This window comes from Hyperolius riggenbachi, chromosome 7 (genome assembly GCF_040937935.1).
Source record: "Hyperolius riggenbachi isolate aHypRig1 chromosome 7, aHypRig1.pri, whole genome shotgun sequence".
NCBI lineage: Eukaryota > Metazoa > Chordata > Amphibia > Anura > Hyperoliidae > Hyperolius > Hyperolius riggenbachi.
The window spans coordinates 156,588,892-156,604,036 of NC_090652.1; the positions used below are offsets into that span (position 1 = coordinate 156,588,892).

At 43.4% G+C, this 15,145-nt stretch overlaps 1 protein-coding gene across 1 annotated transcript in view; it reads left to right on the forward strand.

Annotated features, from left to right (window-relative positions):
• Positions 1-550: 550 nt before the first annotated feature.
• Positions 551-15,145, forward strand: part of LOC137524666 (uromodulin-like) — a 150,850-nt gene continuing 136,255 nt past the window's right edge. The window contains exon 1 of the mRNA XM_068244794.1: positions 551-747. Coding sequence (XP_068100895.1) covers positions 594-747 — 154 coding nt within the window. The 5' untranslated portion in view covers positions 551-593. The remainder of the gene's footprint in view (positions 748-15,145) is intronic.

A 15,145-nucleotide genomic window follows, 5' to 3' on the forward strand; every position in this document is an offset into this window, starting at 1 on the left:
CCACGCGCTCACCCGCCGCACACCCGGCCGCCCGCTCACCCGCCGCACACCTGGCCACCCGCTTGCACGCAGCCCGCTCGGCTCCCTGGCCCCATCCCCGTGAGGCTGCGAACGTGCTGCGCACATGCGCAGTAGCAAAAAACACGGACCTAGATACACAGGGACAGCATGACACAGGGACAAAGGGGTTTTATTATAGAGGATAAGTAATCCTTTACCTCTTTTCACAATTTGCTTCACTCAATTCGCTGATTGACAAATCAGTGGCATGCACTTGTACAAGTAATTACACACTCTGTTTAACTATACACGATTATTTGTATAAACAAATTTAATCAAAAAAGCAAACATTTGATACCCTCTCAAAGTATGAGTATTACAAGTACTAGAAATGTTTAGACTACTATGGAAATTCCACGTATTCTGCTGTAAATAATACATCATGTCATGTGATATACAGTGTCTTTTAATTGGCTGTTGAAACCTTTTATGCCACTGAGATTTAAATATCAGCAGGTACAGCAGTTTTTATAAGGTTTGCTTTAGCATGCTAACACCAGAAAGCCACATTCATTCTCAGAGTACCAGAGAAGATGAGGTATTACAGTATAGCTCTTTTTTTAGTTCTCTGTGAATGTTTATTAGGGTTTCCTCTATCTAATACCACCGGATATCCATATGCAAGCACAAGAACATTTTCAACGACTACTACCACATTTCCATATACAAAAGATAGCACAAGCAATGGTATGTACATACATTTTATTACTGATGCATAATGCCTGGTATGCATCATGCCATTTCCCATCGAATTGGCGGTTTAAATCGTTAATTTCCTACAGGTCTGATCTGATTTCCTATAATTTTTCTGATCAATTTTGTTTAGAAGTGATTGGAAAATTGATGAGAAAAATTATTGGAAGTCAGATCGGACCTGTCCAAAATTATCGTTTCGACCCATCGATCTGATGGGAAATTGCAGGAAGTTTACCATGCATTTGTTTCAGTTTCCTTCTTCTAAGAAATATATTAGGTTGAAACTGTGATAGAGACTAATTTCTAATGAGTTTAAGATATCACATATTTGATTGGAATGCTTATTTATTTATAATTGTAATTGTATCTATTATCATATCTATTATTTTGCTGTACAGATAAAAGTTGGCATTGACTGAGAAACCATATAGTAATTTAGAAAGGAGCATAGGCAGAAACATACATGTTGGATTTATAAGGCTTTTTTCTCACGTGTTGAAGTTCAGCAAGCGCTTAGCAATCATTTTTTTCAGGCCATATTTTGTACAATGTCTAGTCTTGCATGCATATTTTACAAATATTTATTGAAATGTGTTTGAGAGTTTGATGATCAACAGCCAAAGCTTGATGGAATCCAAACCTGAAACTCTAGTACAGGAAGTTAAGAATGCTACCCACTGTGATGCCTGTGATTAATAATTCTGCAAACATGGCCTGAATGTATACAAAGAAACGTGTTCACTTTCTGGCTGTCACTGGGTAATCATATCGAATCATAGTGCTAATTGCAGAAAAATCAGAGCAGCCAAGATTCATTTATTATTTAGAATATTTATAAGCCATATATAAGCCAAGACTACAGTGTTCATAACAGCTTACATGTCATATTGAAAAAGGTGGGTAGTCTCAAAATCACAAATCGGGAATTAACATGTGGCCATTGGGAACTGTATCAGGTGATATCCAGCTCTTGAGGAAGTGTGGGTGCACTACCCACAATACATATAGAGCCTGTCATTGGGCTTTCTCACCCTCTTGTTCCTCCCCTGCTCAGAATTTGCACCTTATGCAAGTGTATGCCGTTCCATAGTAATCAGCACTAGTTGTTGCACTTTATGTTTTTTTTGAGATTTATAGAATTGTTGGAGTTGTTTAAATGTTTCACATGCACTTCATTCACTATTTTTGCATTCAATGGATAATAATATAATTATATGTCCTATAGCAATAATACAAGTACTTTTTTGAGCCCAGATTCCGTATTAGGGGGGTTCAATATTGGACCTATCCAAAATACATAATTATACAGTATAGAGGTCCTTTCTTGCTTTTAAGTTATACCAATTATGTATCAGGGGAGAATACATTTTATCATAATTTTAAGTGGTTTTATATATGTTTGATTTTGTTGACCTAATGAATATTGTTATAAGTTTATACAAAAGGAGGTGCAGATGAGCCATTGTTTTCTCTTTTCTGAATGAATTACGTTCTTTATGGCAGTAGAGTAGCAGCATGGCAAAGCACATGTTATAGTGATTTGATTGGTGCAGCACATTTTATGAGTTTATTTTAAACATTCTGAAGTGCACTCACTTGAGAAATGAGCTAGCAGCAGCAGTACTGCATCTATGTGGTCTTTTTTTGCAGTTAGGACTGGTTCAGATGGACAGAGGTTTCTGACTGAAATCTGACTAGATTAGCCACATGCTTATTTCAGGATCATGACTTAGACACTAAAACTCACAGAAAGTGCACCAGGACTACACACCAGTATTGTTTAAAATTAAATAAATATGTCATCCACCATATCCCTTTAACTTCAGGTATACTCTAAAAAGCTTCTGCATATGGTGAGGGTTTCATTACTATATAAGCTGTGTGTTCTACATGTTGTCAGTATGTTTGCAGCATTTTTTCATGTGTGGGAGGTAATATTTGCCACATTTCATGTGTGGGAGGTAACATGTGCTGCATTTCATATGTCAGAGGTAATGATTGCTGCATTTATTATTTAATGGTGGTAATAGCTGCATTTGATATTTTGAGGTTATTGTTGCAGAATATAGCATTTTGGGGGCTCATGATTACTAAATGATATGCTAATACATGAAGTTGAGTTTGAAACCTTTTTCCCTTCAAAACTGCCTTCATTTTTCAGGGCACTCCTCAGAAATTTTGATCCATATGTGCACATCCATGGTGCAAATTTCCCATTTTGGGGAAACTCTTTCTGCCTGGGTTTTTTGAAGGGTGGGGGAGACACTGTAATTAGTTGTCCTTTTATTTGATCCAAAAATTAATGTTCCATTTCAGACCTTGCTGGCTCGAGAAGCAAGTGATTTGATAGCACGAAAATGGCAAAATTACATTGAAGAATAATAGTGATAAGCATGCATTTTGAATAATCGTAATTTAGCATCATAATCAACAATTACAATGTGAAATTGTAATGCAAAATTTAGAAACAAAATCATAATTAATTTCGACTGTAACCACTATCAGGAACCGTAATTTTGCAACTACGCATAATTATGCAAAATGTTGCATAATTTTGTGCTGACTTTAGCAGTTAACAGCAAAGCCCCCATACAGGTTGCCATATGTATTTCCTTTTAAACAATGCCAGTTTCCTGGCTATCCTGATGATCATCTACCTCTAATCTTTTTAGTCATAGACCCTGAACAAACAGCAGCAGATCAGGTGTTTCTGACATTATTGTCAAATCTGACAAGATTAGCTGCATGCTTGTTTCAGGTGTGTGAATCAGACATTACTGCAGCCACATAGATTAGCAGGGCTGCCAGGAAACTGGTATTGTTTAAAAGGAAACACAAATGGCATCCTCCATATTCTTCTCACTACAGTTGTCATTTAAGGGTAACAGTAGGAACAAGTCAAAAAAGTCCTTTTTAAAAAAATACTTTGTAGTCGTGTTAGAGAAAATCAATTAGATACCTCTCTGGTCCGATTCTATTAGAGAGGAATCTGTATGAGGGTCTTTGGTCAAATCTGGTGGCCAGCTGCCAGTGTATGGGCACCTTAAAGTGAACCCACTGCGCGGCTCCACTTCCTTATTAATTGCCGCGCTGTAGCGTATCTGATTTTTCTTTACCCGAGCTTCAGCTTGGGTTCACTTCAAAGTACACCTGAACTGAGAGTGATATGGAGGCTGCCATAATAATTTTTTTTTAAACAATACCAGTTGCTGGGCAGTTCTGCTAATCTTTGGCTGCAGTAGTCACACATCTGAAACAAATAAGCAGCTAATTCTTGAAGAGAACCTAAGGTGAAGCCATATTTATTATCTTTCTTATCCTTCTGATCTCTTTGGCTGCAATAATGTCCGAATCACACACCTGAAACAAGCATGCAGCTTATCCAGTCAGACCTCAGTCAGAAACATGATCTGCATGCTTGTACAGGCTACTTTCCCACCAGGACATTGCGTTTTAGGGGACGTTATGGTCGCATAACGTGCCCCTAACGCAACGCCTGGTGGTGTTGGATGTGGACATCAGAGCGAACTGCGTTGTGCAGCTCACTCTGGCGTCCGTGATGCGTACTTTGTGCAGCATCACGTGGTCCCACCAGCCAAACGCAGCACAACGCGGCCGCTCCAGGAAGAAAACACTGCACGTCACAAAGTGCAGTGAATATTAATTAGCCATGTGCCTGGCCGCTCTCCCCTCCTCCCCAACATTACCGAGCATGTGCAAGCAGTCTAACGCGGCTTAGCCGCGGAGAACGTACTGCATGCAGTATTTTCTCTTGACGTCTAGCGTTACAATGTGACGCAACCTGGGCACTGTGAACAGCCCATTGATTTTTCATTACAGTGCGGTGGGCTGCGTTACAGGCTGCTCTAATGTGCGCCTGTAACGCCCCACTGTGAAAGCGGCCTCAGGGTCTATGGCTAAAAGTATTAGAGGCAGAGGATTAGCAGGCCAGCCAAGCACCATTCATTGTTTAAAAGGAAATTAATAAGGCAACCTCTATATCCCTCTTGTTTTAGGTTCCCTGTAGGCTGCTTTCTCAGACGGACGTTATGCGGCTCATGGTGCGCCATTTTCGTTCTATACTGATCTAATGAAAACGGCGCATGCGTGAAATTAAAAAAAAAAAAACATTACTGAGCATGTGCAAACACTCGAATGCAGCTCAATACGAGTATAACGCACAGCATGCTGCACTTTCATTTAACGTGCAGCGTTATACTCTAACGCAACGTGGGCACTGTGAACAGCCCATTGATTTTTCATTACTGTGAGTTGGGCTGCGTTACAGGCTGCTCTAACGTGCGCCTGTAACGTCCCACTGTGAAAGAAGCCTTAGAGACACTGATGCAGGAAAAAAAATATGATATAATGAATTGCTTGTGTAGTACGGAAAATTACTAGAACATTAGTAGCAAAGAAAATATTCTCATATTTTTATTTTCAGTTATATAGTGTTTTTTATAACATTGCATCATTCTCTAATATTTGCAGTTTACACACTACACATTATCATTCTAAATGATTTTACAGAGCAGGCCAGTGAACTATTGACCTGTCCTCTGGAGAGGAAAATAAATTACAATGACTGACAGTTGAAATAACAAGCTTCAGAAGACAGAGCTCTCTGCAACTTTGAAAGTCGTGGAGCTCAATGGCTCTTTTGCATAGATAACTGGAGTTTCTTAACTCTTCCTGTACTGGGAACAATATTAGACTTATGTCTCTGCTCCTAATGTTCTATTTCTTAGCTGTACTATACATACAAATCATTATATCTTTTATTTAATTTTTTTTATTTTTGCTTCAGTGTCTCTTTAAGTAAAAGTACCCAATCGGCATGCTTTTAGGGTCTATAGATAAAATATATTAACCACTTGCCGACCGCGCACGCATAACGCGCGTCGGCAAAGTGGCTCCTGGAGGACCAGGCACGCACATCTGCGTCGCCAGGTTCCCGGTAATTAATGAGCGATCGCGCGGCGGGAGACGCGCGATCGCTGTGTCACGTGGTGCCGCCCCCTTGTGACTACAACCCGCTGGCCAATCCGCAGCGCCGGCAGGTTGTAAAATTTCAAACCAGCCACTTAAAAACGTATAATACAGTTTGTTTACCTAACAAACTGTATTATACTGCCTGCCTCCCCGCTGGTGGTCACACTTAGCGATCGACCACCGGCGAGGAGAGCAGGCATAGTGAGTCACACACCGCACACGTTAGGAGCCCCAGACCCCCCCCCCGATTACCCGCAGCACCCATCAGACACCTCCCTGTACCCCCCTGCAGCACGCAGCTTAGACCCAACCACCCCCCATATCACCCATCAATCAATCCCTGACACCACCTGTCACTCCTATCAATCAGATCAGACCCCCAACTACCCCTTAGGGTTATCTGATCACCCCCCACCCCTTCAGATCTCCCCCCCCTCCCTCCCCCCCTGTATACTGCATATCTCTATCTCCCTCTAATAGCCCACTGATCAGCTGTCAATCACCTATCAGTCACCTGTCAATCAACCCTTGTCACCACCTGCCACTGCCCCACATCAGATCAGACCCCCCACTGCCCCTTAGGGACTTCTGATCACCCACCCACCCTTTCAGATCCCCCCGAGACCCCCCCCTGATCACATCAGCAGTCCATTGTTTACATCTTTTTTTCCCTGTAAAAACCCACTTATCACCCATCAATAACCCATCTATCACCCCCTGTCAACACCTGTCACTCCCATCCATCAGATTAGACCCCCAACTACCCCTTAGGGGTATCTGATCACCCACCCACCCCTTCAGATCTCCCCCCCCCCCCTGTATACTATCTATCTCCCTGTAATCGCCCACTGATCAGCTGTCAATCACCTATCAGTCACCTGTCAATCATCCCTTGTCACCACCTGTCACTGCCCCACATCAGATCAGACCTCCAACTGCCCCGGGGCTTCTGATCACCCACCCTTTCAGATCCCCCCCGAGACCCCCCCCCCCCCCCCCCGATCACATCAGCAGTCCATTGTTTGCATCGGTTTTTCCCTGCTGTAAACACCCACTTATCACCCGTCAATAACCCATCTATCACCCCTTGTCACCACCTGTCACTCCTATCCATCAGATCAGACCCCCAACTACCCCTTAGGGGCTTCTGATCACCCACCCCCTCAGATCCTCCCCACACCTTACTAGTGCATTGCTTGCGTATATTCTCCCCCCTGCCATTGTGTATCTTATCTCCTGCCTGTAAGGCTTAATTGTGCTTTGTTTGGCTACAATTGTCTCAATTGTACTGTGATTGGCATCGATTGTCGTGTGATTGGCTTCGATTGTCACGTAATTGGTTTTCGATTGTCGTGTGATTGGCTTCAATTGCCCTGATTGGTTTTGATTGTGCCAATTGCCCTCTAATTGGCTGTTTTGCCCTGTGTCTCGATTGTCTCAATTGCCCTGTGATTAGCATCGATTGTCGTGTGATTGGCTTCGATTGTCACGTAATTGGTTTTAGATTGTCGTGTGATTGGCTTCAATTGCCCTGATTGGTTTTGATTGTGCCAATTGCCCTTTGATTGGCTGTTTTGCCCTGTGTCTCGATTGTCTCAATTGCCCTGTGATTAGCATCGATTGTCGTGTGATTGGCTTCGATTGTCACGTAATTGGTTTTTGATTGTCGTGTTATTGGATTCAATTGCTCCTTGATTGGCTTTGATTGCGCAGATTGCTGTAATTGTGTTGTAATTGCCTCGTGATTGTTTTTGATTATTTGTGATTGCTCTCTGATCCCCCAACCCCAACCCCCCCTCACCGTCACTATCCTAGTGATCTAAAAACAGTGATCAGTGAAAACTGTCACTTTTTTAGTATCACTAGTGGTAACAGTTAGGCCAGTTAGCTAGGCAAAAGGGTTGTTAGTGTCAGTTAGTGCTCAGCCCACTGCACCACAGTCACTAATTAGCGTCATCACTGTCGCTAATCAGCATTGGTACTATATAGTATCTGTAAGTGATCATTAGTGATCACAGTCAGATCTATATTAGGGTCACTAGGATCCACAAAAAAACGCAGTGTTTGCCCGATCAGACCTGATCGTTCGCCTGCACTGCGTTCAGCCCGCCCCACCGCAGTGACAGAAATTTATTTTTTCTGATCACTGCAAAAAACACTGTACACTAGCTGTGGCACTGTAAACAGCAGTTTTGATTTTTTTTTTTTAATCAAAACTCAGTGACCACAGCTTTCTACCTCTCAAGTACTCCATTTCGCTAGGTAGGTGCTCTTTTTCCTGGGTAGTCTCAGAGGAATACCTCCTAAATTTAGCAGGCCACCATGGCAAAAAAGAGGTTTTCCAATGAAGACATCTACAGGTACATGGACCAGTCGGATGAGGATGATTGGGTCGACTTATTCGACGAATCTTCTGGTTCAGAGTACGATCCTGTAGACAGCAGTGGCTCTCTGACCGATAGTTCCGATGACGAGGTTGAGGTCCCGGCTAGAGCCAGGCGTACCACACCCCATGTCACTGGACTGCAGGTAGCGGAAGATCAGTCTCAAGGGCAGCAGAGTGATGCTGGCGCTGATCTGATTTTTCTTGGTGAGGCATGCACCAGCAGCGCAGCATCTCCTGGACCTCTCAACACCAGTACTTCCGTAGAAGACCCTGGTGAAGTGGTGAACACCAGGCCGGAAGTAGAAACTGGTTCGGTGGTACGTGAATTAAGACCCGATTCGCAGCCACCAAGTAGACGGGCCCGTACTCCCATTAGTTTTCCAGAGGTGCTGGCAAACCCTGATTGGCATTCCCCTGATCCCGCCGCACCCGTACTGCCCCCTTTCACCGCCCAGTCTGGAGTCCAGGTGGAGACAGTTGAACTAGGATCGGCCCTAGACTTTTTTGAACTGTTCCTCACCCAGGATCTCCTTGACTTAATTGTGGCTGAGACCAACCGTTATGCCACACAATTTATAACCGCCAATCCGACAAGCTGCCACGCCCAGCCTTTTCGGTGGAAACCACTCCAAGTTTCCGAACTTAAAAATTTTTTGGGCCTTCTCCTCAACATGGGTATTACAAAAAAAAATGTATTGCGCTCTTATTGGTCTACACGCCCAATACATAACATGCCCGTGTTCTCTGCTGCCATGTCCAGGGCGCGATTTGAGATCATCCTGCACTTCCTGCATTTCAATGACAACGACACCTGTCATGCAAGAGGCCACCCAGCTTATGACCGGCTCTACAAAATTCGGCCCCTCATAGACCACCTGTCATCCACATTTGCAGATGCTTATACCCCTGAACAGAACATCTGTGTAGACGAGTCCCTCGTACATTTTACCGGGCGCCTTGGCATCAAACAGTACATCCCAAGCAAGCGCGCCCGGTATGGGGTGAAACTGTATAAGCTCTGTGATAGGGCCACAGGCTATACATCTCGTTTTAGGGTCTATGAGGGAAAAGACTCAAAATTGGAGCCGGTCGGATGTCCTGACTACCTGGGGAGCAGTGGAAAGATTGTGTGGGACTTGGTGTCACCCTTGTTCCAGAAGGGGTACCATCTTTATGTGGACAACTTTTACACAAGTGTGGCCCTCTTTCAGCACTTAAAGTTAGAAGGAATCCGATGCTGTGGCACCGTGCGGCCTAGCCGCCGGGGCTTCCCCCAACGGCTCGTTAACACCAGACTTCAGCGGGGGGAGAGGGCTGCCTTGTGTACTGATGACATGCTCTCGGTGAAATGGAAGGACAAGAGGGACGTTTACCTTCTGTCTACCATTCACACAGACACGACAGTACAAATTACACGGGCAACAGAGGTCATTGAAAAGCCCCTCGCCATCCATAGCTATAATGCCAACATGGGAGGGGTGGACTTCAATGACCAGATGTTAGGGCCCTATTTAATTTCCCGGAAAACCAGACGCTGGTATAAGAAAGTGTCTGTGTATTTAATTCAATTGGCGATGTACAACAGCTTTGTTCTCTACAGTAAGGCTGGGAGAACTGGATCTTTCCTTCAATTCCAGGAAGAGATCATTTCGGCACTCCTGTATCCAGAAGGTGCCAGAGCCCAACCCCCAAATGCAACTAGCCGGCTGCATGGAAGGCATTACGCCTACACGATTCCCAGTACCCCAACTCAACGCAACCCCAGAAAAAGATGTCGTGTCTGCAGCAAGGCTGGAATAAGGCGTGACACCCCCGTTTACTGTCCCTCCTGTCCTGACCAGCCTGGCCTATGCCTAGGGGAGTGTTATGAGAGGTACCACGAGAAGTCACACTTTTAGAACCTAGGGAACTACAGACACAGCAGTAGGCACACAAGGGTCTCTCAGTGCTATTTCACACTGGCGCGATGCGTTAGGGCAAAAGTCACACTTTGCGGTCCCCCCCTACGCCGGAAGTGCTTGACTTAACGCTAGTGCATGCCTACGTTACTGCGTGGCTTCTGCGGCAATTTGGGTCGGCCCGGAAGTCATGTTAGTCTACGGCGACGCAGTTAATTACTAGGCCGAATGCTACTCTTGTGGTATTCCCTGAAGATCTATTTTGGGCGAGACGGTGCGGCGGGCTCGACCGACCGGATAGGCCAGTATGCAGTGTGAACCCAAACATCAGGTTTTGAGAGATCCAAATACACTGGCCTGCCAGAAACCTCTCCTTTCACTTGGGACAGAATGCATAATGTACTTCGCCACATATCTGTGCGATTTGCACTTTGCACATTGACCCATGGGGGAGGAGAAGTTTATCCTCAGCTCGCAGGTAAAAAAAAAACAGGTAAGCAAAAAAGTTAATATTTGGTTACCAATGTTATTGTTTGGTTTGAACATATTTAATAAAGTTTAAAAAGTTAATGTTATTGAAGTGCTTTGCTGCTTGCTTGCTTTTTTTTTTTTTTTTTTTTTTCCCCTTCTCTCTTTTTTTCCAACCGACCAATCAGCTGCAGCACTGATGATGCATCCTGACAGAAGCATTGCGCTTCTGTCAGGTTACACAAAATCGGTGCATGCAGCGCTGTAGGACGAGATTTCTCCTCCACAGTAAAAAAAGATATGTTTGCCGAGGCATATGGGCCAAGGTGTGGTGTTGGGGATTCATATGCTTTGGCAAGCACTTTGTATCAAAAAAGAACTCAAGCAATGATTTCTCCATTCACATCGATCAATGTGGATGAATAAATCAGGATTGCCTGGGCATACGAGCTGGTGGGTTTGGATTTTTGGGGTGGCAGCTCCTATGTCCCTCTTTCTTTTTTTTTTTGTTTCACATTTTTTGGCAGATATTTATTCATCCACATTGATCGATGCGAATGAAGGGATGTTTGCCGCTCATTTTTCCTTTCAGCCCAGAATGCACTACCTGTATGCCCAATATAAGGAGTATAGCAGAAATACTGGCCATACATGTAATGATTGCAGAGGCCCTAAAATGCCAGGACAGACCCCACAAATGACCCCATTTTGGAAAGAGGACACCCCAAAGTATTCCGTGAGGTGCATGGTGAGTTCATAGAAGATTTTGTTTTTTGTCACAAGTTAGCATAAATTGTTGTTTTTTTTTTTTTTCACAAAGTATCCTTTTCTGCTAACTTGTGACAAAAAATATTTTTTTTATAAACTCACCATGCCCCTCATGGAATACTTTGTGGTGTCTTATTTTTAAAATGGGGTCATTTGTGGGGTTTGTTAACTGCCCTGTCATGTGGGGGGGGGGGGCTAAATTGTGAGCACCCCTGTAAAGCCCAAAGGTAGTCATTGAACGTTGGGCCCCTTAGCGCAGTTAGGCTGCAAAAAAGTGCCACACGTGCTATCGCCGTACCCGGGAGAAGTAGACCAATGTGTTTTAGGGTGTATTTTTACACATACCCATGATGGGTAGAAGAAATCACTCTGTAAATGACAATTTTTTGATTTTTTCTACACACAATTGTCCATTTACAGAGATTTTTCTCCCACCCAATATGGGTATGTGTAAAAATACACCCCAAAACACATTGTACTACTTCTCCCGAGTACGGCAATACCACATGTGTGGCACTTTTTTGCACCCTAACTGCGCTAAGGGGCCCAGAATCCAATGAGTACCGTTAGCATTTCACAGGTCATTTTGAGAAATTTGATTTCAAGACTACTCCTCACGGTTTAGGGCCCCTAAAATGCCAGAGCAGTATAGGAACCCCACAAATGACCCCATTTTAGAAAGAAGACACCCCAAGGTACTCAATTAGGAGTATGGTGAGTTCATAGAAGATTTTACTTTTTGTCACAAGTTAGCGGAAAATGATTTTTATTGGGTTTTTTTACCAAGTGTCATTTTCCGCTAACTTGTGACAAAAAATAAAATCATCTATGAACTCACCATACTCCTAACGGAATACCTTGGGATGTCCTCTTTGTAAAATGGGGTCATTTGTGGGGTTCCTATACTGCTCTGGCATTTTAGGGGCCCTAAACCGTGAGGAGTAGTCTTGAAACCAAATTTCTCAAAATGACCTGTGAAATGGTAACGGTACGCATTGGACTCTGGGCCCCTTAGCGCAGTTAGGGTGCAAAAAAGTGCCACACATGTGGTATCGCCGTACTCGGGAGAAGTAGTACAATGTGTTTTGGGGTGTATTTTTACACATACCCATATTGGGTGGGAGAAATATCTCTGTAAATGACAATTTTTTGATTTCTTTACACACAATTGTCCATTTACAGAGATATTTCTCCCACCCAATATGGGTATGTGTAAAAATACACCCCAAAACACATAATACTACTTCTCCTGAGTACGGCGGTACCACATGTGTGGCACGTTTTTGCACCCTAACTGCGCTAAGGGGCCCAGAGTCCACTGAGTACCTTTATGATTTCACAGGTCATTTTGAGAAATTTGGTTTCAAGACTACTCCTCACGGTTTAGGGCCCCTAAAATGCCAGAGCAGTATAGGAACCCCACAAATGACCCCATTTTATAAAGAGGACATCCCAAGGTATTCCGTTAGGAGTATGGTGAGTTCATAGAAGATTTAGCTTTTTGTCACAAGTTAGTGGAAAATGATTTTTATTGGGTTTTTTTACCAAGTGTCATTTTCCACTAACTTGTGACAAAAAATAAAATCTTCTATGAACTCACCATACTCCTAACGGAATACCTTGGGATGTCCTCTTTATAAAATGGGGTCATTTGTGGGGTTCCTATACTGCTCTGGCATTTTAGGGGCCCTAAACCGTGAGGAGTAGTCTTGAAACCAAATTTCTCAAAATGACCTGTGAAATCATAAAGGTACTCAGTGGACTCTGGGCCCCTTAGCGCAGTTAGGGTGCAAAAAAGTGCCACACATGTGGTACCGCCGTACTCAGGAGAAGTAGTATTATGTGTTTTGGGGTGTATTTTTACACATACCCATATTGGGTGGGAGAAATATCTCTGTAAATTGACAATTGTGAGTAAAGAAATCAAAAAATTGTCATTTACAGAGATATTTCTCCCACCCAATATGGGTATGTGTAAAAATACACCCCAAAACACATTGTACTACTTCTCCAGAGTACGGCGATACCACATGTGTGGCACTTTTTTGCACCCTAACTGCGCTAAGGGGCTCAGAGTCCAATGAGTACCGTTAGCATTTCACAGGTCATTTTGAAACATTTGGTTTCAAGACTACTCCTCACGGTTTAGGGCCCCTAAAATGCCAGGGCAGTATAGGAACCCCACAAATGACCCCATTTTACAAAGAGGACATCCCAAGGTATTCCGTTAGGAGTATGGTGAGTTCATAGAAGATTTTATTTTTTGTCACAAGTTAGCGGAAAATGACACTTGGTAAAAAAAAACCCAATAAAAATCATTTTCCGCTAACTTGTGACAAAAAGTAAAATCTTCTATGAACTCACCATACTCCTAATTGAGTACCTTGGGGTGTCTTCTTTCTAAAATGGGGTCATTTGTGGGGTTCCTATACTGCCCTGGCATTTTAGGGGCCCTAAACCGTGAGGAGTAGTCTTGAAACCAAATTTCTCAAAATGACCTGTGAAATCCTAAAGGTACTGATTGGACTTTGGGCCCCTTAGCGCAGTTAGGGTGCAAAAAAGTGCCACACATGTGGTATCGCCGTACTCAGGAAAAGTAGTACAATGTGTTTTGGGGTGTATTTTTATACATACTCATGCTGAGTGGGAGAAATAACTCTGTAAATGGACAATTGTGTGTAAAAAAAAAAATCAAAAATTGTCATTTACAGAGATATTTCTCCCACCCAGCATGGGTATGTGTAAAAATACACCCCAAAACACATTGTACTACTTCTCCCGAGTATGGCGATACCATATGTGTGACACTTTTTTGCAGCCAAACTGCGCTAAGGGGCCCACAGTGCAATGACTACCTTTAGGCTTTACAGGGGTGCTTACAATTCCGCACCCCCCAAAATGCCAGGACAGTAAACACACCCCATAAATGACCCTATTTTGAAAAAAAGACACTTCAAGGTATTCATTGAGGGATGCACAATTGAAGGTAAAGAGGCGCCCTGGTTGAAATAAAAGCATCTAAAAACAGCTTAAAATCGAGGAAATAATATGAGGTGGCTTACCTCAATAACGAAATCCTTGTATATGACAAAAGATTTTTATTTAGCACAGGCAACGCGTTTCGCGGGTCCAAGCCCGCTTCATCAGGCCAATAAAAGTGCCTACAATAGTGAAAGAGCTCCTCAGTATAACTATATCGACAGCGTTATAGGTTAATACAATGAATACTTATGCATTATACATTTATATCCCAATAGTATACATACCACTGGGTTAAATGAAAACGATCGAATGATTCGATAGATCCATCAATCAGAAAAACGATTTTTCAAAAAAGTAAATTTAACCTAATTTAAGGATCTAGACTGCCGATCTAAAATGGGAGATGGTAAATATGCAAATGCAGTGTTCAGCTGCATTTGAAGGTATTTATATAATGTTCAAAAATCAACAGTCCATGGGCCTGATTCACAAAGCCGCGCAAACCGTCCAGCACGGGTGCGCCAAACAGCCAGCACGCAAAGCGCCGCCCGCGGCCTCCCGCGCGCGCAAAACGCCGCGACCCACGCGACCGCGGCAAAACGCGTTTGCAATAGTCCGCGACCGCGCGAATCGCGGCACCCCACGCGCGCAAAAGCCCGCGAACGGCACCCCACGCGCCAACCACCCAGCACACCCGCGCCAAACAGCCCGCACGCCCCCGCGAACCAAGCCCACATGCCCAAAATTTCCATATGCTGGAGGAGGTTTTTATAACAAAAATTAATAAAACTAAAGTTATAAAATATATATATATATACAGATATACATACACATACATACATATATATATATACACACATATACATATACATGCAGCCACAAATTAAATTAATAA